The sequence below is a fragment of the Mus pahari genome, chromosome 5 (genome assembly GCF_900095145.1).
Source record: "Mus pahari chromosome 5, PAHARI_EIJ_v1.1, whole genome shotgun sequence".
In the NCBI taxonomy this organism is placed as follows: Eukaryota; Metazoa; Chordata; class Mammalia; order Rodentia; family Muridae; genus Mus; species Mus pahari.
The window spans coordinates 64,149,656-64,173,802 of record NC_034594.1 but is presented as its reverse complement, the minus strand read 5'-3'; the positions used below and the strand labels follow the sequence as shown (position 1 = coordinate 64,173,802).

General features: G+C 40.1%; 1 protein-coding gene across 2 annotated transcripts in view; it reads right to left on the bottom strand.

Annotated features, from left to right (window-relative positions):
* Window positions 1-24,147, bottom strand: part of Dis3l2 (DIS3 like 3'-5' exoribonuclease 2) — a 326,249-nt gene that overhangs the window by 279,620 nt on the left and 22,482 nt on the right. For both annotated transcript variants that reach the window (XM_021198088.1, XM_021198087.1), the window contains exons 2-3: window positions 6,412-6,559; window positions 5,728-5,885 (exon numbers count right to left, since the gene is read on the bottom strand). In XM_021198088.1, the coding sequence (XP_021053747.1) occupies window positions 5,728-5,885; window positions 6,412-6,463 (210 nt within the window). In that variant the 5' untranslated portion in view covers window positions 6,464-6,559. The remainder of the gene's footprint in view (window positions 1-5,727; window positions 5,886-6,411; window positions 6,560-24,147) is intronic.

Sequence of the window (24,147 nt, the reverse complement as noted above, 5' to 3'; positions counted from 1 at the left end):
GCCACCACTGCCCAGCTCCAGATATTCTTGAAAAAATAATCTTAAGATGTACAACTACAGACAGCTAGCTTCACAGGGCAGTAACCACTTCAATTGAATTACAGATGTGCCAGACAGTACTTAAAAAAACCTCAAACACCATTCATATGTGTAGAATATAGGCCATGCACTTTTAAGAGCTAATGAACTAATTTAAATTAAACTAGCTAATTTGACTTAGCTACTACTGTTTTCTTCTTTTGATATTTATAAGGTAACTGAGACACTGAAAAGATAAATATGGAACGTCTGGCTCCAGAATCCAGGCTCCAATACCTCTGTGTTAATAGCCATCACCAGGACCCTTCACACATTTACACCCTTCCAAATCCACACATCTTCAATTCTATCTTCCTTACCTTAACTAACAGCAAGATCAGGTCTTCATCTGATTCACTCAGATGCTAAGGGACAGCCCCTATTCTTCCTTTTACCTCCCTGTCCATATGCATGCACTAGTATGGTGTCCACTCAGGCTCCACATACACACACTAGCATGGTGTCACACTAGCATGGTGACCACTCAGGCTCCACATGCACATACAAGCATGGTGTCACATTAGCATGGTATCATTCAGGCTCCACATGCACACACTAGCATGATGTCACACTAGCATGGTGTCCACTCAGGCTCCACATGCACACACTAGCATGGTGTCACACTAGCATGATGTCCACTCAGGCTCCACATGCATGTACTTCCCTCCTCACTGCACCCCTCTGCCCTTTTTTCATGTCACACTATTTTCTTATCTAGTAGATTTTGATGGCTTTCTAGGTGGACGTTGAGGTTCCATTCAAGTCTACTCATTTCACCACAACCAAAGAGACATTTTTAAAATGTGAAATGGACTGTGTGCTGCCTACTTAATACCCTTTGATGACTTGCCATTGTTCTGTGCATGACATCTGCCAAGTCCTGCATGGCCATGTGAAAGGGACAATGTGACATGGTTTCCCATCCCTGGAACAGAGGCAGCAGGGTCTATGCCTCTGAGTACTGACAGTTGCTAGGTGTAAGACTTATTTGTATATTTTACTTTCTGTTCCTCCTTCTAGGGAACATCTTCCCTGCCAAGGTTAATGACGCCTTGATAACCAGAGACAGACCAGGAGTCAGGGCGTGTCTATGTCCTTAGTAAAAAATAAAAAATTTAAAAAAAAAATGGTAAATGCTGTGACCTTGAAGACAGTCCTTAAGGCTGTGGGAAAAAACTCTGAAAACATGAGTTCAAAAATATAAATTTTCAACTATGCAAAATATAAGGGCATACTATGACTCATATAAGGGTATTAACAGAACTAAAAAAAAAAAAAAAAAAAAAAAAACAGAGGCAGTTACACTATAACCCAGCTTGTCAGAAAGATATAAAGGCAGGCAGATACAAAGGCAGACAAATTCCTGATTTCAAGGTCAGCCTGGAACAGAGCTAATTTAGGTACAGGCGTGGTCTGAATGGTAATCTCAGGATGAGATCCCACTCAGCTAAATTTCTTGTTTGTGCTTACAAAGACAGGCAGATCTCTGAATTCCTCTGCAATGTTAAAAAAAAAAAAAAAAGGGTGTACTTGCTGTCTTCTTCTAAGAATCAAGGGGGAAGGTGGTCATGGGATGCTGATTCCTGGGATAATCAAAAGGGAACCTGGAGAAAATGGCTAAATTTATTTGTAAATAACACAGGCTGCCAGCTTGTACCCCAAGATTGACTTCAAGTCGTTTTTTTCTGCTACTCTCAAACACCCTTTCTCTCAGGAACCCCTTTCTAAGCAAAGGCTGGTCCTTGGCAAAATCCAAGTTTCTAATATAGTCTAAGTCCCTAAAGGACTTGGCTACTGCCTAACTCCACCTTTGCTCCATTATGTCTCAAAAGGCTGCTTTCTTTTAATCCTCAAAAACATCAAGTCTTCTCCTTGCTGTTCTTCTGCTTGCTGATCTCTTTACCTATATTCTTTTCCAAAGCTGAAATTCACTGTTCACTCTTGCCTTTTAGATCTCACCTACAGGATGCTCTCACAGAGACTTCCCTAACCAATAGTGCAGTGGTTCCTTCTATCTATTCTTTCTCCTCTTTCTCTTGGAACAATGACCTACAATTTCCTTCATTATTACAGTTATTTTTGCCTACCACCCCAGTGACTTTTCTAGTGCTCATTCCCAAATACTTGACATTCACTAGGCTGTCAAAAATGTTTCTTCAGTTCATTAGTTAACTATTATCTGCAGAGTTGACGTTATCCCTTTGTCCCTGGTATCATAACTCTGAATGCTACCTCTCTTCTTAGGCATTCCATCATAATGTCACCTCCACTGTTCTGTTCTTTAATACTCACCTCAATTTTTTTCCTTTGTGTGTGTGTGTGTGTGTGTGTGTGTGTGTGTGTGTTTTCTGCCTGTACTTTTGTGCATCATGTGCATGCAGTGCTTTCAGAAGTCAAAAGAGAGCAGATACTTTGAAATTGGAGTTACAGACTGTTGTGAGCTGCTATATGTGTGCTAGGAATTGAACCTGGGTCCTCTGGAAGAGCAGCCAGTGCTCCTAATCACTGAGCCAAATCTCAAGCCCTCTGAGCTCAATTTTAACAAAGAGCAAAATTCCTAGAAATGATGAGACCATCATGCCCTCTGTCCTGGAATAGGCCTTTTCAGAGGTCAAAAACAACATCTCGCCAATATTCTATTCCAACAGGAATCTGACATCATGCCTCCAGCAGTTCTAAGGACTCATTTTGGACTTCTAGTAGTCAGTGCATACTCTGGATTCTGAAGGAGCCAATTCTACCATCTCTTTGCCCATGTCCCTTAGTTATCCCCTTAAACCTCCTTTCAGGGTTTCACCTCTCACAGCACTTCCCATAACAACCAACCAATACTGCTCCTTTGCATAGAGTACTGACACACTGATGTGAGAACTTGGTCATAAAGAAAAGTACAAGTCCTGAATTATATTTTATTGCTATTCATTTACAAATACAGAAAAGAGGTTTCCTTAGCCACTGTGGTCTCCTCTGTCCTACAAAACAATGAAATCTCAAACTTTTGTCAAGGCATTGACTAATTTTTAAGATCCCTACTATCTTTCAGTACAAGACTTTTCTCTTGATGAATAAGAGGGCAGTTATGACATACTTATATCTGAACACAAAAGTTGACAGACGTTTCTAAGTATATTTGATATGTTTAATTTTATTCAATGGCATTAAAATATCACTTTTTGTCTAGCTTTTTACCTTACCCAGACAGCTACACACAAAGTTTTTATCCAAAAGCAGATGTACTCTGGTTCTCTGCCTATGAAAATCTTATTTACAATGTTGTATATTCTCACAGTGACCTCATATCTGGAACCCATTCCTCACCCCATCTGCAAAGAACAACTGTTCTCACATGTGGGGGGTAGAGGGGAAGAGAGCCTCTGGCTGTGGAAGCTTATGATGTCATAGGCCAGGAGGAATCACTTACAAACCTCTGGGAATGTGGGCTGTTTTATTGATCAGATTTTTTGTTTTGTGTTAATGCCAGCAAAAAGTCACTTCAAATGGAAAAATTAAAAGGAAGCAAAAACTAATACTATTGCAGGATACTGATCCAACCCTATCTTGTAAAGGTGTGCTTCTATAATAAAGCTGGTTTTCTCTCAAGTTCTAACAACTGTAGTTCCCCTCACTCTTCTTCAAAAGGCAGTATCTATATTTTTATTCAGCCAGCAAAAGAAATACTTACTTAGCATAAGCTTAGTAATAAGCACTGGCCAAGCCCCAGAGCTGGACTACCATGTACAGTATGTGTGGCCATGCAGTAAGGAAATGAAAAATCAATTTGGGAACATAAAAGCCAAACAAAGGTAAGAGTTTACCATGTAAACAACAAAGCTGACTTCTAGAGGGCAGTCACACCCAACTGAGCTTAGAAAATATGAGGGTGACATTTAAGTACAGACTGCTCAGGGACAGGACAGCAAGACCAAAGTCTGGCAGAGTCCTACACTTAGTTTCACTTTGGGTGGTTGTTGTTGTTGCCAATGACTACGATACTGGTGGTAGTGGTTTTGATTTTGGTCTTGTGAGACAAGGTCTCACTATAAAACTTACTATATAGATCAGGCTAGTCTCAAAAATCACCAAAATCTACCTGCTACTGCCCCCCAAGTACTGGGACTATCAGCACAAGCTAGCACACCAAGCAAGCACGGGTTTTAGAGGGAAAATCCGGAAGTCCAAGATAATCAGAACATAGGACATTCCTGGAAAGGGGTGTCAGGAGACAACAATAAGGAAGGCACATCAAGACCTCTCACAGGAACAGGGAAGGCCAAGACACTTGCAAGTAAAGTGAAGTATACAGAGGTCAAACCATAAGATGCAAGCAAATATCAGTTCTATTCTCTTAAGAGAGACTTCTCAGAGACAATCAGGAGAAATAAAAACAACGGTATTCCTAAGTCAAAAGGACTAATGATTTGTGAAAAATTAATGATGTGCTCCAGAGTCTACATCAATTACATGTACTATGGACACAGGTAACTATAAAAAGATGATAAAAACCAGAGAAGCTGATATCTGTTGTTTGGATGAATCTTCCACCCAAAATACAACTAAGTCTGAGTTTTTAGAATGAGAGAAGATGGGACTCAGTCAGCATTGTACATATTTATATTCTTGTGTTTATATGTGTGTGTAGACATGTAGACATGGGTGTAAAGAGGCTAGCAGTCAACACAGAGTGTTTTCCTCAATAACTCTCCACTTGGTTTTTCAAGACAGAGTCTTTCAGTGAAGCCGAACTAGGCAGGTAGCTTGCAAGCCCCAGGAAAGCTCCTTTCTCTGCTTCCCTGTACCGTTCCACCCAGCCTTTATGTGAGTAGTAGAGATCCAATTTGGGTTCTCATGCTTGTGTGGTAAGTACTTTACTGAAAGTCCCAACCCTCACTCAATAATTTTAATTGAGTCATGTACAACACAGTAGTATTTCTACCCAAGAATTATGAAAGACCCTTAATTCAAAGAAGGCATGTTCCTGCTTCCTTCTCTTGCCTTGTTACCTACTAGCTGCCTCAATGTCACACCAGAGCAAACCGAAGCTGCCTTATCCCATACTGTTTCACAAGTTCACCCTACAGCACTCTCCTAACAGGAAGTATTCCTGGCTCAAAGATAGATGCTCAAAGAACATCTGTTCAGCCATACCAATGAATAGCCTGGGAACAGATTATGCAAACTGCAAAGCATTCAATAAATAATGCTTACTATTTCCTCTACAACTTTACCCATTTTCCCAGTCATTCAATATTCATGTGCTTCAAGAAAACTGAACAATTCAGTGATTGGCATAGTCTAACCCCACTGCCTACTCATTCTTAACAGTTCAACTGGCTACTTCACTTTGAAAGCTCATTTCCTTATACTTATTTGCTCAACTGCACCAATCCCCAACCTGGCTCATATAGATCTCTCCCAATACAACATTCTTATGCAACACTGACATGAGCTACAAAGGCTCTCTCTTCTCATCTCTCAAAGGTTTGCCTATGAGAGTCTAGTGGTAGTTACCACCTACGCATGCTATACATCTAAGAAACACAAACCCTATACCATGTCAAAGCACACAGCACAGAACAGGGAAAAGTTTAATAAACAAGACTTCTGTCATTCCACATACTCAGGGTTAAATAGCCTGTAAGCTTTAAGCACCTGGATAAGCGTTCCTCTCTTCAAGCCTTCTGAAACATCCTCCTTGGACATGTAGGTTTCAAATATGCTTTTTTTCTTCCCTCGCATGGACTTGTTCTTTGACTTTTTGTCACCTGGCGAAGCACCAACAGCATTCGGGCCAACCACAGAGGACACACCTAGAAACATGAGGCAGCAATCAACTCTCCCTGAGTTACACATCTCTATGTTTTTAACTGGAGGTGTTATGATGTCACTGTCTTTTGTTGTTGTTCTTGTTACCTCGAAAGGCCAGCGAGAGAATGAATGAACCTTTCCAGTGATGATTTCAAACAGCCGCAAAAAGGAAAGAACACGTAAGACAGCATAAATGAAGAGGGTGAAGCCTAAGTGACCGCTGCAGAATGCATGGAGCAAAATCTGAATAATGGGTCTGGGATACTCTGCTATTTGCAGATACAAACCTTTAAAAATAGGAATTAAAAGACTGTCACATTTCTGGAGGAAATAAAATGGCTGTACAAGAATCAACTAAAACCATAAGAGCATGCCTAATTCGAGAATAAATAACATGGGTGAATATTTAGCAGTTCATTAAAATAATTAGTCTCCCTCATTCCAAAGAACTCTCTCCACCTCCACACCCAGTCCATTTGTATTTCAAGTCTCCAGTTGCCAAGGCAAGCTCCATTTTCTTTTCTATACCTCTGGGGGTCCCTGGAGACCGAAGGTTCAGCTTGTAGTCAGGATGGTTCATTACTGGTTCTAAGGTGGCCTCTTCTCTCCAGATTCAGGGACCCACTACTATTCAGCTCAGAGTTCTTCCTGCCTTCAGCAGCTCAGTTGTCACAAGCTAAAATCAAAAAGAAACTGGTGACTAGAGAGCAATTACCTGTGATTTCCTTTGTCCCCTTAGAAATTGAGTACTGAGACACAGCAAAGGCAATGTGGCATTATACAATCTATGCTGCATTTTTATCCAAGGTCCACACACTCACCGATACACTACATTGCTCCTTTGGAGCATTTCAACTAAAAGTTTCCACTAATGGGGCAATGAAGTAGAAAATAAAAAAGTAGGCAAATCTGCATAGCATGGAAGACTCTAAAGCTGTAATGGAGTAGGTTTGAAAGTCCAACAATCCCTTTTGGACAGAAGAGCTCTTGAAGGACACAATGTAGGTAGGGGAGGACCCCAGTTCAGGTGGCGGATCCACCTGGATCTGCTACTTGAGGATTTACAACTTAGAATAGCTTGCAAATTAGGATGCTAGCTGCTGTGCCCAATGATTGTGTTACCTGTAGATTCTAAACTAAGATTTGGTGTTTTCCTTCAAGTAACAACTCAGCTGGGTTCCAGATAAAAGCATGCTGGCAGGGCACCCCAGCCAGCCACGAGAACTTGGAAGAGAGGGGTCAGGTGGGGTCTGCCAGCCTCTCGGGCCACTGGTGCCATGCCAGTGGCAGCATGAATTACCATTTAATATTTCAGGCTACAAATAACAAATAAATAAGCAAACAAATAAAAGAAAAAAAAAAGAAAGTCCAACAATATGTGACCCTACTACTGGGCCCTGGCCACCTCCTGGACAGTAAACACACCGCCACAACGTGTACTTCTCATTACTTCTCATTACTGGCCACTGACCTGGAGTTAAATCTATACTTAGAAACTCCCAAATCCTACTAGGCAATCATTTCTCAACAAAATGGATCAAGATATCATTTTCAACCATATCTTCTATCCTTCAAATTTTCCTCATACAAGCCTTACCAAATGATCAAAGTTTTCTTTAAACTGAAACTGTTATTCACTCAAAGAAGCGAACAACAAAGATAAAGGTTAAGAGGCCACTTGGTGATAAACAAAGTGACTATAAGATAAAGTTAACCCAAATGCAGAAATATCATCACAGAAATAGAAAATGGATAGGAAAAGAAGAGAGAAATCTGGGCTGCCTGAGGGTTAATGCAGCCATGCATTCATTCTCTCATTATTTTAACAAATATGTACAAAATGAAAGAAAAAGGGACATTAGATTTAAAAAGTCATACAGTCATAGTAATATACATCAGGAAATGTTAGCATCATAGTTTTCAAAGAATAACTACATATGGGAAGGAAAGAGTATATCCAGGTCAGGAAATCTAAGAGAACTTTGGGAAAGTTTTTAAGAAAGAACTAAGACATTAAGAAGTGAGGAAAGCATACTTCTGGCAAAAGGAAACAAAAATCAGGATGCAAACAGAAAAACACAGGCAGATTCTTGCAACATTAATTCCATTTGGCTAGAGTCCTGCCTATATAGAAGAAGGCAGTGGCAAGGAAATTAAAACAAGTTGGAAGGTCTAGAAAACAAGCCGGGTTTTTCAAAGGCACTAGGGAGTTTCTGAAGCATGAATGAGCAGAGAGAACAATAGACCAAAGTTGTTTTAAGAAGAATCTTCTTGGCACAGAAGTCAGAACTGAATGGAATGGAGACCAGCACCTGCACCTCGTGGAGAAACAGATGAGTCAGGACAACAGGAAGGGCTAAGATTGGAGCTATGCAAGTGGACACTGAGAACAGAAGCCTCTGACATGGTCCTCTGCAGCTTGGCTGACTACCCTGGCAACCAGGAGGACCTAAAGCATGGAAACTGGGTAGGTTCCTAGTTATGGGACTAGGAGTTATGGCTAGCATAATGCTCGAAAAAATGATGACTTCTATTTGAGGAATGTCCATGTGCAATAATCCAACAAACACTAGAAAGAGTGAAAGATAACCTATAATGAGACATCACCTAGCTGTTAGGTAAAGATGCAGCTAACATGCTCAAGAAGGGATAGCAAGCGTCCATCCACTGCAGCAAAGAAGGCAGTAAAATAAGGGAGAATCAAGTAACCTTTGCATTCCCATGAAGCATCAATATAGGCCATGTGGCCCTGGGCAAGGTCTGAGCAAGCACTCCTGATAAATCAGTTAGGGCAGCAAATGCAAAAAGGAACAAGTAGAAAATATAATAACAACAAACAACAGCAAAAAGAAACATAAAAATGAGGCATAGGAAAAGAGCTATCAGAGTCAAGTAATAAGAAAACAAGGAAAGTTTCCAAAGAAAAATTCATAATCAGAACTGGTTCCCAATAGTGAATCTGTGCACAACAGCAGCCTGGGGTGGGGCGAGAGGCTGCTGCAAACTGTTACTGGAAAACAAGAGCCAGAAGTGAGAATGGGCTCCATTGACACTTTGACTGAGAATGGCCCCCCACAGGCTTACATATTTGAACGCAGGGAATAAAACTCTTTAATAGGATTAGAAGGATGAAGAGGTGTGGGCTTATTGGAGAAAGTGTGAAAGTGTGCAACTGGAGGTGGTCTTTGAGATTTCAAAGCCCATACCAGGCCCAGTGTCTGTCTCTGTCTCTCTCTCTCTCTCTGTCTCTCTCTCTCTCTGTCTCTCTATCTCTGTGTCTCTCACTCTCCCCTCCCTCCCTCTCCTCCCTCTCCTTCTCCTCCTTCTCCCTCTCCTCCCTCTCCCTCTCCTCTCTCTCCCTCTCCTCCCCATCCCCCTCTCCCTCTCTGCTTACTGATCAAGATTTAGCTCCAGCACCTGCCTGTAGGCCACCATGCTCCCCACCATGATTTTAGTGACTTAAGCCTCTGAAGTTATAAGCAAGCTCCCATTTAAATGTTTTCTATCATATGAGTTGCCATGGTCATGGCGTCTCCATACAGCAAGAGAACACTAAGACGGGCTCCTGTATATCAATCATGATGCAGTGAGGAATTCAAAATTAAATGGAGGTACTACCAGTTAAAGCACATGAACTACAGAGACCCAATTCAAGTATCAACAGCATCTGTACTTTTCTTTGCTGCAGAAACTGGATTCCTGACATTTCTACCTCAGAAAAACAAAAACGTTTTGTGGGTTCATCACTGCACCCCAGTGACTTCCACAGTGCCTAGAACGTGGGCCTGAGAACCCATTTCTTACATAACCAGATAAGTGAGTCTTGGGAACAAACAGCAAAGCAGCAAGTGGAGCAGGGTCATTCAAGGGAAGCCACATTTTTTAAAAGTCAGCAAAGAGCAGGAATAGAACACAGAATTTAGGCAACAAAATTGGCAAGAATAAGCCAGACAACTAGAGTCAAAAACTCACCTATGAGTACGAAAGCACTAGAAAGCAGCAAGGAAAAACTGAGTATACATGTTGCTAAGGAAAAGATGACTAAAGGCTTTGCTTCCTTGTCACATTGTTGTGAGAGCTCATGGACCCTGGAGAAACCCTAGATACTGTCTTGATGAACTAAAGGAACAGGACAATTTCCAGATGAGAAACAGTGATTCACTGCCCAATCAATACCTAGAAGGGGCCCTTGCTATGGACGCGGCAGCCTAAGAGCTGGTCGAGGGCCAGGAAGGAACAGGCAGTAGCAGCCAACATAGCACATGGTATCAAAAGGCAGGCATGGCAAGGAATGGGGGGAGAGGCACTACACTTGAGAAAGTAAATCTGAAGACAACTCATGAGCACAGCAAGTAATATCTTGAGACCCTCTAGCCTCTGAACCTAGCACAATGCATAAAGCACAACAGAGGCTCCAAGCTGTGGATTAAATTCAGCCTACTGGGACAGTAGGCAAGTTACAACAAACACACACTGGTAGGAAATATGAGAGGTGAAAGGGAGCCAAGGACACATCAGGTTACCTAGGGCCAAAACCTGAAAATGGGAGTCCCTACAGGGTACCAATGACACACTTGAAGAGCTTGAGAATGCCTGAATTTTTGTGCCTTCTCCCTCATTTTGGCCTAGTCTCACTTCAGGAGCAGCGAGGACAGATGAATTCATGAAGCTGTGCAATGAGGGGAAGAAAGCTGAAAACTCAGAAGCTTAATGACAAACTAAACTCTGTGGAGCTAAGAAGCTGACAGGAACCAAGACCTGGAAAAACTAAAGGAGGGCAAAACTGATGCAGTAATAAAGGTGGGGAGGGAGGGAGAGTACCACAGAGCTCACTGAGAGCAAAGAAACAACAACTCTACTACTAATCAGGAACAGGCGTACAGGTTAGTCAACATACAGCATTAAGCCACTTTACGAAGAAATCCAATGGCTTCCTATTTCATAGCACATACAGAGAAGTTCAGTTTGAATCAAGTATGTTTAAAATGACAGAAGACAAGATGGGGCTGGGGGCAGAGAAGGGAGGTATGGAGAGAGAATAAACCAAAATGGTCAAAGAAGGAACTGGGTAAGTATTCCCCCAGAATAAAAACAACAATGAAATCAAACAAAACTACTGAAATAATGCAAAGGTCTAGATATTGACTAAAAATACACATCAAGAAGAAGAGGCAGAAGAATCAGTTTAAAGTAGGTCCTCCTCAGCCACACAACAAGTTCAAGCCCAGCCTGATCCACATGAAACCAGGTCTAAAGAAAATTTAAAAAAAAAAAAAAAAAAGTGTGATGGCAGATCCCTGAAGTCCAAAGGCTCCATGCTAACCACCAATGTGGTGTGGTGCTTGCCTGAAGTCAATACCAATACTCGGGAGGCTGAGGCAGAGAAGGTTGGGCTCAGCTAAGTCAACATAGTGAGACCCTCTTTTAGAAAAGAAAAAAAGGAAAGGAGAATTGGAGGAAGGGAAGGGACAAAGTAGGAGAGTAGAAAGAGAAAAGCATAAAAAGAGAGAAGGAAAAAGAGGGAGAGGGCCAGCTTTCTCCTGGAGTCTGGAATCTGTACATACACAAAATTATAAAGATGAGCACAACCAAAAAGGAGAGAAGGAAAATGCCACACGGTGCAGCTCATCACTGCAGGAGCAGGAAGCCTTACAAATGCAGAAAGAAAACACAGTGCAGGCCAGCAAACCATGAGAACTTGGAAATGTACTCCAGAGCCTCAGAGGAACCACCTACAAAGGGTGGCAGCCACTAATACATGCTGACCAAGGTAATTACTACAAAATCAGGCTGGGGATGTGGGGGCAGGATAGAAGAGCAAACACCTGCATACTCATACTTCAGGAGAAAAAGACTCTGGAATTAACTCAGCCAAGTTGCAAAAGGAAAAAGAAGAAGGGGGGTGAGGGAGAGAGAGAGGTGGCCACCTCCAACTTCAAGAGAAGAAAGGGGACAAGAGAACAGACTGCTATCAACAAAAATCAAAGGCATGTAAAGACTCAAGAAAGTAAACAAGTAAACTAGACAGAGATCACAGATTTAACCAAAGCCAGCTCTGAAGGGTCCTGGGTTTATAATTTACCCAGATAGGGTATCAAAGCAGCTATTAAAAACCTGCCAAAAGAAACCATAATTTAAGTATAGTAACAATGACAGAATATCAACAGAGAAAGATAAGTTATTTTTAAATGAATTAGATGGAAGTTCCAGGTTAGCAAATACAACTGAAATGAAGAATTCACTACAGAAACACAATAGCAGACATCACTTACAGAAGAAATTTAATAAATCTAAACATATACCAGCCAAGATTGTCTAACCTGAAGAAGAAAACTGAAGAAAAATTCTGTAAACTGAATTCTCCAAAACTGAGGCCTGTAAAAGAACTTCGTTGCACTGACTTATTTTAAACTTCATCTCCCTTTATCCCCTTTGCAACCACAACTGAACAAGCTACAGGAACATCCATGAGTGGCCACAAAGGGTGACCCTCTCAAATCCAGGGAGCACACAGAAACTTTCCCCCAGACTCCTGAGGTATGACAAAAGCCAAACCACACCCCTTTAGCTTAACTCAAGACAGCATACACCACTGGTACTGACTCTCCCCACTCCATGAATCCTCTCTCTCAAGTCCTCTTGGGCTGTGGAGTGTTTTCTGTATAGATAGATACCCCACCTGTTACTTAGGAAAAGGTCCATTCTATTTCCACAGGATGACCATAGAACAGGAATAAAACAGAGGCATCTCTACAAACCTTGTGGAGATTAAAAGAGTTATAAAAATATAATAAATAACTAGGTGCTAATTAGAAAACTTACATGAAGTAGGAAATTACTAGAAAGATACATATTACTAAAACTGATTCAAGGAGAAATAGAAAAATCTATGTATACAAAAAGAAACTATGTTGATAATTTAAAATCTACTAAAAACAAAACAAAAAAGACAAAATGGCTTCATCAGTAAATTCTATCAAATACTGAAAGAAAAAAATGCCTATCCTTTAAACTTTCAGAAAAAAATTAAAATATTATTCTATGCAGTTCATACCAGAACAAAATAAAAATATTATTTAAAAATCCTTACAACATATAAAATAGTTTGAATTTTAAAAGTTTCTTATAGGGCTGGAGAGATGGCTCAGCAGGTAAGAGCACCAAATGTTCTTCCAAAGTTCAAATCCCAGCAACCACATGGTGGCTCACAACCATCTGTAACAAGATCTGACCCTCTTCTGGAGCGTCTGAACACAGCTACAGTGTACTTACATATAATAAATAAATAAATCTTTAAAAAAAAGTTTCTTATAATAGAGTATTCTGACTTATTTTTTCTGTAGGAATTTGCTAGTTTTTCCTAAAGTCTTGATGAGGGCAGAATGTGACCAACACTCCTGTGCTATCTGGTTTTCACTGTGCCGAGGACTGAAGCTCGGGGTTTTGCACATGTCACACAGTACCACTGAGCTACATTCTCAGTCACCTTGTATTTGAAAACATCTTTAAGAAGACATGGTTTTCTGCAGTGACAGACACTTGGGTGTGAGGTCCAGTGTGACAGCCACTAGTCATGTCTTTTGAACAAGTGTGAAATATCTGTATATAGTCTTTGCTCTCATAGATTTTTGGCAGTTTTTGGCAGATTTAGAGTTTTAGACTATCAACTAGATCCAGAGCCAAAGATATCATCCCCTTTGCTTATAATCTCTGTGGCTATCAACAAATCAGATGTTACTGCCTTAAATTTTTGAAAGCACACTGTTCCTGTCCCTGACACTTTGGAAATGTTTTCTCTTTGGTTTTTGCAGACTTACCACCATATTCAAAGGATGAGTTTCTTTTCATCCTACTTGGAGGTCAAAACAATTTCTTGATTATGTTGCTTGATAACTTTCATCAGTTTGAGAGAGGTTTCCATCATTCTTTTTCAAATATTACCTCTGCCCATTTCAGCTCTATTCTGATCTTGATTTCCTCGATGTCTCCCTACCCGTCTCAAGCTCTTCAGAGTTCTCTACCCTCCTTTCTCTGACTCTGACGAGTTCAGTGATTCTTCCTTCAGCTCTATCCAATTCTCTAGTAAACCCATTATTAACATCCTAATTTCAATTAATTTTTCAAGACTAGCATTTTCATTTCACTTTGTAATTTTAGTTTTTTTTTTTTTTTCATTTATTTGTTTCTGTTTTGGAAGGGATGGGAATGTGTCATGCACTGTGTGGATGTCCAAGGACATTCAGAGTCAGTTCTTTCCTTCAACTATGTGGGATCTGACTCTCAGACCCAGGTTATGGTTTCCCAGCAACCATCTTTACCCACTGAACAATCTTACCTGTCTCACTTCTCAAAATGTTAACTTTTCTGCTAAAAATTTTGAGTTTTCCCTTTTATCTCTTCAAACAAGGTAACCACAGATACACTAAAGTGACTTCCTAAAAACTGCAATATCGAAGGTCCCTGTAGACACAGTAAGTTCTGTTATTCTACTTCATTTTGTTCATGCTATTTGATCTGTTCTAAACAGGACATAGTTACAGTATTTTTGTATAAGAATTGGATGCCTAGGGGGCTGGAGAGATGGCTCAGGGGTTAAGAGCATCGACTGCTCTTCCAGAGGTCCTGAGTTCAATTCCCAGCAACCACATGGTGGCTCACAACCATCTGTAATGGGGTCTGGTGCTCTCTTCTGGTGTGTCTGAAGAGAGCAATGGTGGTGTACTCATATACATAAAATAAATAAATCTAAAAAAAAAAAAAGAATTGGATGCTTATAATAAAGTTGTCATTCATGTTCCTAGTAGGATTTGAATTTGTTTCAACCAAGAACAGTGTATGGTAGGGCACTATACATGTACAAATCACCTACCCTGTGTCCCTTCAGGGTCTCCATCTCAAAAAAGAGTGGATCCTGTTCCCCTAACTGGGCTGCCTTGTCTGGCATCAGTGGGAAAATATGTGCCTAGTCCTGAAATGACTTGAGATGCCAGGGTAAGTTGGTGCCCAGCAGGAAGCAGAAGGCAAGGCAGGGATAGGAAGGGACTGGGGGGGGAGGGGGGACTGGGAGGAGAAGAGAGAGCAGCAATTGGAATGTAAAGAAAAGAAAGACAAACAAAAGACAAACAAAAAATTAGTAAAAGAACAAAACTACCCTGAATTTCATTGACAGAAACCACAGAGACTGAAAGACAGAAATAAAACTAAACCATAAAGATAAACTAAGCATCATGAGCTCAGGATAACATCAAAAGCTCAAATATAAGGATAACAGGAGTACCAAAAGATGCAGGGAAAATCCCTTCAAAACTGAATAGTAACTTAGAATGGATTTGGCAAAAGTCATACAGTTTCAAAAAGCTCAGTGATTCCTAACAAGAAAATCCCCAATGCAACTGTATCTAGCTCGTCATAAACAAGGCGCTAGAAATCTGTGAAAGGAACAAGTAGCAAGGTAAAGGGGAAGTCGTGTGGCATGCAGCGTGCAGCATGCAGCACAAAGCACTTGGGAACAATACTTGGAATATCAGATTTACTTTATATCTTTTCCCAGATTTACTTTATATCTTTTCCATGACAGCCAAAAACAATGGGACATCTTTAAAGTCCTGAAACAAAAAAGCCATCAACTTTGAATTCTATAAGCAGGAAAAATATCCTTCAATGGGCCAATCCTACAGAACCAAAACTACAGGATCTCTACAACACAGGGCAACAACAGGATATCTGAGAGGAGTTCCAGTGAGGATCCAGTATTGATAGTATAGCAGAAGTCAGAGGCCTCGAACCAGATCATTGACTCATTGCAATGAACATCTGCAAAAATGTTGTTTGGAGCCAGGCGGTGGTGGTGCATGCCTTTAAACCCAGCACTTGGGAGGCAGAGGCAGGCGGATTTCTGAGTTCAAGGCCAGCCTGGTCTACAGAGTGAGTTCCAGGACAGCCAGGGCTATACAGAGAAACCCTGTCTCAAAAAACCAAAAGAAAAAAGAAACATTTAAAAAAATGTTGTTTGGGCAAAAGGGTAAACTGTAGGACACACACTGTGATGCACCGTGACATACCACAGCTTCCATAGTGAGAGATTTGATTGATTGATTGATTGATTGATTGATTGATTGATTGACAAACTGACTTACTGACTTCTTTTGAGGGGAGGCTGCTAGGGCAAAGGGCAGATATGAAGGGACAAGAAGATGAGTGGGATTGGGGCTTGTGATGTGAAATTCACAAAGAGTCAATAAAATGTTTTCTTAAAAATCCTTCAAGAATGATGGCAAGCTAGAAAACTTTAAGATAAGGAAGAAAGTCCATCCCCAGCAGAAATTACTCAAAACAACATCACCAGGAGCTCCAGAAGCACAAGAGAAGTTACCCTGGGCATCTAGGAAGCACAAGAGAAGAAGATCCACTGGGCATTTAGGAAGGGTGTGAGCCCTGGAACTAGCTCATGTATATAAACCAAATCTCAACAAAATGGTTAAAGGTTTAGGGAAATTATTCAGACTTAAAATTATCCATATACTTCATGAAACTAAGAGTATAGAATAAAAAGATATCTTCAGAACTGTAGACTTCAAAGACCTCAAATTCTTACAAAGCTAAAGGGTATGTTTTACCAAGACAATATAGTTAATTAAGAATGATGATGATCCAGGATTCAATGGATAGGATCCAGAACAAAAAGAATAAAAGAAGTACAAGAAATTTTCTGTAACAACAGAGAAAAGAGATCTCAGTACAGTAACAATGCTTAAGGGCAGCCTCTGGGGACAACAGCTTATACTACAATAGTGTCAAGAGGAGGACTGTTAGCACTAATGCTAGTTATCCAAGTAGCTACTGCCTTTCTAACCAAAGCAGAATGCCTGGGTTAGCTTTCCATAACATAACCATAACCCAACTGCATAAGCATAAGCATGTGTGTACACATACACACACACAAACAAATATAATAAAATTAAACATCAAAGTATACTACAAAGCTGTAGTAATCAAAGCAGCACAATTCTGTCATGGAAGCACACAGATCAGTGAAAAAGAACAAGGAGCTCAGAAACAAGCACTCACATTTACAACCAATGATCTTCAACAAAAATGCCAAGAAGAAACAATAGGAAAAGGATAGTCTCGGGGAGGGGGGCGCTGGAGAGATGGTACAGCGGTTAAGAGCACTGTGCTCCTCCAAAGGTCCTGAGTTCAATTTCCAGCAACCTCATGGTGGTTCATAACCATCTGTAATGGGATCTGATGCCCTCTTCTGGTGTGTCTGAAGACAGCTACAGTGTACTCATATACATAAAATAAATAAAACTTTTTAAAAAAGAATAATCTCTGCTAAATAGTACTAAGAAAATTAGAACCCTGTGTGCATAATCATGAAGTTTGGACTCTTGTCTCACACCATATATAAAAGTCAACTAAAAAAAAATTCAACTCAAAATTACTACTACTAATGACTTGAATGCTACACTTGACAGTATAACACCACATGCAGAAAGCACAAGGGTAAATAAAGCTCTGTCACAGTGATCTGGGCAGACTGCTTACTGCTGCTGTTTAGGAGCTACAAACACGAAAGCACAGATAGCAAGAGCAAAAGAACAAAACCACAGACAGGATTACATCAAATCAACGAATCTTTGCACTGCAAAGGAAGTAACCCATAGTCTGAAGATTCAAGGTATGGAACTGCAAGGTGCATCATCCTCAAACTGTTTACTTGATCAGGCACCAATATTCAAAATATTTATGGAGTTGAACCAACTTTTAATGTGCAACAGGATCTGAACAGACATTTCTCAAAGGCAGACACAAACTGCCTAGCAGGTGCATGGAAAGATGCTTAACACTCATGGTCACCAAGGAAACACGTGAGAAACCACCCAAAGCAGTTAGAATGGCTGTGAGCAGAAAGAAAAGGTGGTATTGATATAATCCCATACTATAGGGTTTTAAAGCAGGAGAAGAGAGACCTGCTATGAAAACATGGGTGAACCTAGAAGATGCTACACTAAGTAAAACTTCACAGAAAGACAATTTCACATTAGCTCATTTATACAAGGAAATTTAAACAATCTGAACTCATAAAAGTAGAATCATGATCACCAAGGACTAGAGGAATAGAAGGTATGGAAGAAATAATGTATACAAAACTTCAGTTAAATGAAAGATTTCAAATGATCATTTGCATGCTAATAAAATTATGTTTATTTGAAAACTACTGATTGTTTAGACAACCCCAGCACAAGAAAATAGGTGTGTGAATTAATACACAACTGATTCAGTAAAACCACAACGAATGCATATAAGAAAATGTCATAGTATATACCATAAATTGCATCTTACCATATAACCATGCATTAAAACTGACTTCAACAACAACAGAAATCCTAGAAACTCACGTAAATGAACAATACTTAATAATCACTCAAAGAAGACACAAAGAAAGAAACCAAAGACTTTCTAGAATTTAATGAAAATGAAGGTTCCATATACCTAAACTTATGGGACAAATGTAAAGCAGTACTAAGAGGAAAGTTCATAGCACTAAGTGCCTTCATAAAGGAACTGGAAAGTTCTCTCATACTAATGATTTAAAAGTACACCTGAAAACTCTAGGGAAAAAAAAAAAAGGCAAACACACCCAAGAGGAGTAGACAGCAGGAAATAATTAAACTTTGTTGAAATCAATCAATTAGAAACAAAGAGAACAAGCCAGGCATGGTGGCGCACACCTTTGATCCTAGCACGCAGGAGGTAGAGGCAGGTGGATTTCTGAGTTCAAGGCCAGCCTAGTCTACAAAGTGAGTTCCAGGACAGCCAGGGCTGTACAGAGAAACCCTGTCTCAAAGAAAAAAAAAAGAAACAAACAAACAAACAAAGAGAACAATACAAAGACTCAACAAAACTAAGAGCTAGTTCTTTGAGAAAATCAACACGACAGACAAACCCTTAGGGAAATTAACTAAAAGGCAATGAGATGGTATCCAAATTAACAAAGTCAGAAATAAAAAGGGAGACAACATCAGACACTGAGAAAATTCAAAAAAATCATTAGGTTGTACTTCAAAAACCTGTACTCCACAAAATTGGAAAATCTAAATGAAATGGATGATTTTCTTGATAGATAGCACTTACCAAAATTAAATCAATATCAGGTAAAGTACTTAAACAGTCCTATCGCGCCTAAGGAAACAGAAGCAGTCAGCAAAAGTGTCTCAACCAAAAACAAAAACCCAGGGCCAGATGGTTTTAGGACAAAATTCTATCAGACTTTCAAAGAAGAGCTAATACCAATACTCCTCAAACTATCCCACATAATAAAAACAGAAGGAACATTGTCAAATTAACACTATGAAGCCAGAACAACCCTGATACCTAAACCACACAAAGACTCAACAAAGACAATTTCAGACCAATCTCCCTTATGAACATTGATGTAAAAATACACAATAAAATACTCTAAAATCAAATCCAAGAACACATCAAAAACATCCACCATGATCAAGTAGGTTTTATCCTAAGGATGCAGGAGTAGTTCAATATACAAAAATGCACCAATATAATCCACTATATAAAGAAATTGAAAGAAAAAAATCCTCATGATCATCTCATTAGACGCTGAAAAGGCCTCTGACAAGAATCCAACGCCCCTCACGTTAGAAGCCTGGGAGATCAGGGATACAGGCCCACACCTAAGCACAATGAAAGCAGTGTACAGCAAGCCGATAGCCACCATCAAATTACATGGAGAGAAAATTAAAGCAACTCCACTAAAATCAGGGACAAGGCAAGGCTGTCCACTTCTCTGTATTTCTTCAATATAGTACTTGAAGTTCTAGCTAGAGCAATAAGATAAATAAGAAGATCAAGGGGATACAAATTGGAAAGGAAGAAGTCGCTATTTGCAAATGATATTATAGTATACAAAGGTATACTCAAAATTATACCTCAAAAATTCGACCAGAGTTAAAAACTTTGAGATGGTTAGGTGGCCCCATCCCTCAACTGGGGACCATGCCTATCTACTGAAGGTGGTCTCTACAGGTTCTATCTCCCCTTTCTCTGCACACTTCAGCTAAAGTCATTCCCACTGGGTCCTAGGAGCCTCACGTTTTCCTGGTGGCTCCAGATACATATGTAGTAGAGGATGGACTTGCCTGACAGCAATGGGAGAGGAAGCCCTTGGTCCCGGGGAGATTTGATGCCTCAGCATAGGGGGATACTGGAACAGTGGGGCAGGAAAAAGTAGGTGGTCAGGGGAGCACCCTCATACAGGCAAAGGGGAATGTAGATGTGGGATGGGGGGGGGGGGGGTTGGTGGAGGGGTAACCAGGAAGTGGAATATCATTTGAGATGTAAATAAAAATGAATGATTAATAAAAAAAATAAATTGATTAAATAAATAAAATAAAAATTCTACCAGAGAACACCTACAGCTGATAAACACCTTCAACAAAGTGGCTGGATACAAAATCAACTCAAAAAAAACCCAGCAGCCATCCTTTATAGAAATAATAAACAGTCTTAGAAAGAAATCAAGAAAACAACACCTTTCACAATAGCCACAAATAATATAAACTATCTTGGTGTAACACTAACCAAGCAAGTAAAAGATCTATATGAAAAGAACTTCAAGTCTCTGAAGAAAGAAACTGAGGAAGATATCAGAAGATGGAAAGAGCTCTCATGCTCACAGACAGGTAGGGTTATAACATAGTAAAAATGTGGATCTTACTAAAAGCACTCTACTGATTCAATGCAATCCCTATCAAAATTCCAATATAATTCTTTAAAGACCTTGAAAGAACAATTCTCTACTTCATATGGAAAAACAAAAAAACCAGCTTAGCTAAAACAATCCTGTACAATAGAAGAACTTCTGGAGGTATCACCATCCCTGATTTCAAGCTGTACTACAGAGCAATAGTAAAACTTGCATGATGGATCAATAGAATTGAATCAAAGACCCTGAATAAACCCACACACCTATGGATACTTGAGTTTTTACAAAGAAGCCAAACCACACAATGGAACAAAAGAAAGCATCTTCAACAACAACAACAACAAAAGTGCAAGTCTAACTGGATGTCTGCATGTAGAAGAACTCAAATAGATCCATATTTATCACCCTGCACAAAACTCAAGTCCAAGTGGATCAAAGACCTCAACATACAACTGGATACACTACTCCAAAAGATGTCCCACTATACCACAGGGACCCTTGCTCAACTATGTTCATAGCAGCTTTATTGTAATTGCCAGAAACTGGAAACAATCTAGATGTCCCTTTACTGAAGAATGGATAAAGAAAATGTGGTACAACTACTTAATGGAATACTATTCAGCTATTAAAAATAAGAAAATCATGAATTTTTCAGGCAAATGGATGGGACTTGAGAATATCATCCTAAGTGAGGTAACCCATAAGGACACGCATAGTATGTACTCACTTATAAGTGGATATTAGCCAAAAAGTACAGGATACGCACACTCCACTCCACAGACCCAAAGAAGTAAACAAGAAGGAAGACCCAAGTGAGGATGCTTGAATCTCACTTAGAAGGGGGAATAAAACAGTCATAGAAGTTAGATGAAGGAAGGGAATTGGGTGGGAGAATAGACAGGGAAGGGAATAGGGGGAGGATTTTCAGGATCAGATGTAGGGAGAGACAGGAAAGATGATCAAATGCAATGACAATTAATGGAAATCTCAGCTGGCAGTGTGGGGGTGTGAGAGGCATCTCAGGGATGTGCCAGGACCTGGGATAGGAAAGTTTCCCATGAATCAATAGGGGTGGCCTTAGCTGAGACTCACAACAGTGGGGATATGGAACCTGAAGAGGCCACCTCCTGTAGTCAGGCAGGAATCCCAGTGGATCAATAGGGACATCAACCCACCCAGGGAACTTTCAGCCCAAAATTTATCCTGTCTATAAAAAATGCAGGGAAGATGGGAGATGGAGCAGAGACTGAGGGAATGATCAATCAATAGCCAGCCAAACTTGAGATCCATCCCATAGGCAAGCACCAATTCCTGACACTATTAATGATCCTCTGTTATGCTTGTAGACAGGTGCCTAGAACAACTGTCCTCTGAGAGACTCCACTAAGCAGCCAATTGAAACAGATGCAGAGACCCACAACCATACATTGGATGGAGCTTTGGAACACTTAGAGAAGAGTTGGGGGAAGGATTGAGGGCCCTGAAGGGGATAGAAACTCTACAGGAATACCAACAGAGTCAACTAACCTGGACCCTTGGAGGCTCTCAGAGACTGAGCCACCAACCAAAGAACACATACTGGCTAGACCAAGCAACCCCTCACACACACACATATGTAGCAGATATGCAGCTCAGGATTCATATGGATCCCCCAATAACTGGAGTGGGGAGAGGGAGTATCCTTAAAGCTGTTGCCTGTCTGTGGAATACATTCTCATAACTGGGCTGCCTTGTCTGGCCTCAGTGGGAGAGGATGCACCTAGCCCTGTAGAGACTTGATGTTCCAGAGTTCTTCAGAAGAGAAGGGGAGGGGGAGGGAAGGAGGGACTGTGGTGGGGGAGAGGGAGTGAGGGCAGCAATTATAGGATGTGAAGTGAAAATAATAATAATAATAATAATAATAACAGACACAAAAAGGATATATGATACCCTGTTTAATATGAATAAGGAAAAATAAACAAAGGAAGGAAGGAAGGCACACACAAATTGGATCCCAGAAGGTCTTGCAAGGATAAGCATGATGGACCACACTTGCAATAAATCCCATCAGTTGGGAGGATGAGATTAGGAGGAACATGAGTTTTGAGAACAGCTTAAACTGTATAACAAGACCTTGTCTCAATGAAACAACAACAAAAATGTTTTAACAAACTATGGTCCATTGGTGAATAAACTTTTATTGGAACACAGACCACTCACTGTTTTATAAACTATTTGTGGCTGTTTTCCTGACACACAGGCAACATTAAGTAGCTGCAACAAAGACTACACAGTCCACAAAGCCAAAAATATTTGCTATCTGATCACTTACAGAAAGTGTTTGCAAAGAACTAGCCTAGAAAACCAAAATTCTCAAAAAAATGATGGGGCATATCAAAAGTTCGCAGAACTTTTGGCCAAATACATGATATTGTAAGTACCAAAATACTTAAGTGACAACAGATAACTCATTAAGTAAAATAAGAATCCATGAGTTTGTGCTGGCAAAAAAAAAAAAAAAAAACTAAATAATAAAAGGGGCAAGTCATTCCTTACAGCAGAACCCAATTAACAAATTCGGGGAGGAATGAGAACTGAGCATTTACCATTGACAGTCCTAACAACTCATGCTCCTCAGTCAGTGCTAACTGCGATGGTGAAAAACAAAGGAGTAAGAGAAAACTAAACAGTCTCAAAGTACCTTGGGATATTGGACAGGTCAAAGGAAGAAGTCAGATTTAGGCTACGGAGAACTTTGGCAGACACACTTCAAGCAAATGGTCAAAATCAACAGCAGCTGCCCCCTGAGCTGATGCACTGGGAAACATCACTTTTGAAGAACCAGTAGAATCCAAATGGACAAACTTACTACAAAATAATTGTTAATGATTTTCAAAATTGTTTTAATTCTCAAGAGGCTGAGGCAGGAGGATTGCTTGCCTCAAGTTTCAGGCCTCAGTTACACAGTACATTCAATGCTATCATGAACATGAATAGGAGACTATATAGATTATACATGGATATATATATATATATATATATATATATATGGACTGATTGCAGTCCTCATTTCCTGATTTTGGTTAATTATGCAACGATTATTTTTTTAAAAATCCAATGGCTTTGAGTTTCTGTTATTGACTTTCAAGCAGTTAATATAAGGGAGAGGTGAGACAGAGGGATATCAAAGAGAATGTGGGAAAATGTTAGCATTGGGAAATGTGATTTTAAAAAATTCCAGAGTTGAGCTTTTTGAGTTCTGTGGTCTGTATCTTGGGGTTTTGTTGTTGCTGTCATTGTTGTTTGTTTTTTGGCTAATATCCACTTATTAGTGAATACATACCATGCATGTCCTTTGGGTCTGAGTTACCTCACTCAGGATGATATTTTCTAGTTCCATCCATTTGCCTGCAAAACTCAGGATGTCCTCATTCTTAATAGCTGAGTAAATTATGTAAATGAACGACATTTTCTGTATCCATTCATCTGTCCTGGGACATCTAGGTTGTTTCCAGCTTCTGGCTATCACAAATAAGGCTTCTATGAGCATAGTGGAACAT